The sequence below is a fragment of the Pyrgilauda ruficollis genome, unplaced genomic scaffold (genome assembly GCF_017590135.1).
Source record: "Pyrgilauda ruficollis isolate IOZ18807 unplaced genomic scaffold, ASM1759013v1 scaffold297, whole genome shotgun sequence".
In the NCBI taxonomy this organism is placed as follows: domain Eukaryota; kingdom Metazoa; phylum Chordata; class Aves; order Passeriformes; family Passeridae; genus Pyrgilauda; species Pyrgilauda ruficollis.
The window spans coordinates 49163-52027 of record NW_024524344.1 but is presented as its reverse complement, the minus strand read 5'-3'; the positions used below and the strand labels follow the sequence as shown (position 1 = coordinate 52027).

Genomic DNA, 2865 nt, shown 5'->3' with positions numbered 1-2865 from the left:
TTTGTTTTAAAAAAACAAGTTTTTTTTTTTTTTGTTTTTTTTTTTTTTTTTTTTTTGTTTGTTTTTTTTTGGTTTTTTTTTTTTTGCCTCCCGGTTTGCCCCCCGCTCTCCCCGTCATCGTTCTTCTTCTTCTTCTTGCCGTTCGCTGCACCCCCGTACCTCAGCCATGCCCGCCGACACGGGCATGGAGAAACCGACCGCCTCGCCCATCGCCGGCGCGCCCGCCAGCGCCAGCCACACGCCGGACAAGCCGCGGAGCGCCAGCGAGCACCGGAAGGTAAATGGAGGAGGAGGAGGAGGAGGAGGAGGGTGCCGGTCGGGGCGCAGCAACGGCGGAGCTGGATGGCGGCAAGCCCGCGGCCGTGCTGAGGTCGGTGATGGTCGGTGGGGTGCGGTGTGGGGGTCCCGGGGCTGTGCGGGGGGCGCTGACCGGCTCCGCTCTCCCCGCAGTCGTCCAAGCCCATCATGGAGAAGCGGCGCCGGGCGCGGATCAACGAGAGCCTGGGGCAGCTCAAGACGCTCATCCTGGACGCGCTGAAAAAGGACGTAAGTGGGGCTGCGGGGACACCGGGGGGGACAGCGGGGCGCGTCCGGCCGCGGGCAGCCCTGAGCGAGCCGCTCTTGTCCCGCAGAGCTCGCGGCATTCCAAGCTGGAGAAGGCGGACATCCTGGAGATGACCGTCAAGCACCTGCGGAACCTGCAGCGGGCGCAGATGACCGGTGAGTGCCGGGCACGGGGACACCGGGCATGGGGACCGGGCACGGGCATCGGGCTCCGGACCGGACATCGGGATCGCGGTCTGCAGCGGGAGCTGAGGATAAGGGATTGGGGATAGGGATGGGGATCCGGACCGGGAGCGGGGGACAGAGAACGGGGACCGAAGGCAGGGCACCGGGGAACCGGGCTTTGCACCGGGGACTGAGGGTGAGGAAACGGGAGCTGGAGACAGGACGGGGCTCCTTACAGGGAACCGGGCTCCGGACCGGGGGCTGGTACCGGGAACCGGGGTTAGGGACAGGGGAGCTGGAACCGGGATTAGGGATAGGGGAGTGGGAACCGGGCTGCACAGCCGGGATTAGGGACAGGGAACCGGGATTAGGGATAGGGGAGTGGGAACCGGGGTTAGGAACAGGGGACCGGAACCTGGGCTGCACACCCGGGATTAGGGACAAGGAACCGGGATTAGGGACAGGGGACCGGGACCCGGGCTGCACACCGGTGTTAGGGACAGGGCACCGGGTTCTGGGGACAGGATACCGGGGCCGGTGCTCCGGACCTGCCACTCACCTGCCGCCCCCTCCTGCCCCCCTCCAGCCGCGCTCAGCGCCGACCCCACCGTCCTCGGCAAGTACCGGGCCGGCTTCAACGAGTGCATGAACGAGGTGACCCGGTTCCTGTCCACCTGCGAAGGGGTCAACGCCGACGTGCGCACGCGGCTCCTGAGCCACCTCTCGGCGTGCCTGGGCCAGATCGTGGCCATGAACTACCCCCCTCCTCCTCCTCCTCCTCCCCCGCCGCCCGCCCAGCCCGCACATCTGGCACAGCAGCACGTCCAGCTGCCGCCGGCCGCAGCTGGAGCCGTGCCCGTGCCCTGCAAGCTGAACCCCGCCGAGGCGCTGTCCCCCAAGGTTTACGGCGGTTTCCAGCTCGTCCCGGCCACCGACGGCCAGTTCGCCTTCCTCATCCCCAACCCGGCTTTCCCTCCCAGCTCCGGACCGGTTATTCCTCTCTATGCCAACGCCAACGTGCCGGTGGCGGCGGGCGGAGGCTCGGGGAACGCGGCCGCCACCCCCTCGGCGTCGCCGGTGCAAGGCTTGACATCATTTGGGGGCAGCATCGGGCCAGCGTCGCAGGCCGGGAGTCCCGTGGGAGAGCGCAGTGAATCCGTCTGGAGACCCTGGTGACTTCCTCGAGTCGTTCCCCGCCCTCCAAAAACAAGAAAAAAAAAAAAAAATACCGACAGACTCTCGTCGGCTCCGTTGTATGGAGCCCCTGTTATGTTTTGGGGTTTTTTTTTTAAAGCAGATTTAAAGCAGAAAGGAAGAGAAGGACCTCGCTATGAACGTGCTATTTATTATTTTCAGAGGTTGGGATCTCGACTTGTATTTTTACTCCTTTCAAATGCCTTTATTTGAGATACTTTTTTTTAAAGAAACGAACAAAAGGAAAAAATAAATGAGAAATAGTTTTGTAACAAATATTCCAAAAGTTATAATGCCAAAGTTGTTTGTATCCCGTTGGTCTGTGGGTGTGTGCGTGCCTGTGTTGAAGACTTCCAAAAACGAAAAGAGAAAAAAAAAATGCAGGTGTTTCAATAAAGGAACTCTTTGAAATAGACTTTTTTTTTCCACCCTTTCATTTTGTTTGAGAGTGGGCAAGGACGAGCTCATCCTCTGTGTGTGCAAAAAAAAAAAAGGAAAAAAGGACTGGACTTTATGGCTTTATTTAAGGATAATTGGAAGGGATTTGGGTAAGAAACTGGGGGGGGGGGGGGGGGGGGTGGTTAAATATCCCCTGAGTTCTGCAGCCAGAAGAAGGATTCCTAAAAAAACCTGCTGCCAACACCTCGAGCCTGCTACCTGCTCCCAAAACCCAAACCCCGCTGCTGTGCAGCTTTTCCCCCTCCCCACCTCCGGGCTGGGGGGTGGGCTGCACAGAAGTTACTCCGGGCCCACAAAAGCGGCGAGAGAGTCCGTCCCTATTGTCAGGAGGGTAATTAGGAGGTATAAAGGGTCTCATCGAGTATGCAGCGGGCTCTTTGGGAAGTTGGGAGCCCTATTGAAGCGCCTGGGAACTCGGAGCCGAGGGTTAATGTGTGTCTTTTTTTTTTTTTCTTTTTTTTTTTTTTTTTTTTCCCGGGGCTC

At 59.2% G+C, this 2865-nt stretch overlaps 1 protein-coding gene across 2 annotated transcripts; it reads left to right on the top strand.

Moving 5' to 3' along the window:
• Positions 1-66: 66 nt before the first annotated feature.
• Positions 67-2338, top strand: LOC121356387 (transcription factor HES-1-like). Of its 2 annotated transcripts, none has more exons than XM_041472694.1 (4): positions 67-277; positions 451-546; positions 633-720; positions 1316-2338. In XM_041472694.1, exons 1-4 carry the CDS (start codon positions 167-169, stop codon positions 1903-1905), a joined length of 885 nt encoding a protein of 294 aa, XP_041328628.1. In that variant the 5' UTR covers positions 67-166; the 3' UTR covers positions 1906-2338. The 2 variants fall into 2 exon arrangements, with proteins under 2 accessions (XP_041328628.1, XP_041328625.1); XM_041472691.1 differs by having other exon boundaries at positions 67-370.
• Positions 2339-2865: the final 527 nt, after the last annotated feature.

Coding starts and splice junctions, on each gene's coding strand:
- LOC121356387 (XM_041472691.1), top strand. CDS start 167: ATGCCCGCCGACACGGGCATGGAGAAACCGACCGCCTCGCCCATCGCC. Junction 547..632: donor TGGACGCGCTGAAAAAGGAC/GTAAGTGGGGCT, acceptor CTTGTCCCGCAG/AGCTCGCGGCATTCCAAGCT. Junction 721..1,315: donor GCAGCGGGCGCAGATGACCG/GTGAGTGCCGGG, acceptor GCCCCCCTCCAG/CCGCGCTCAGCGCCGACCCC.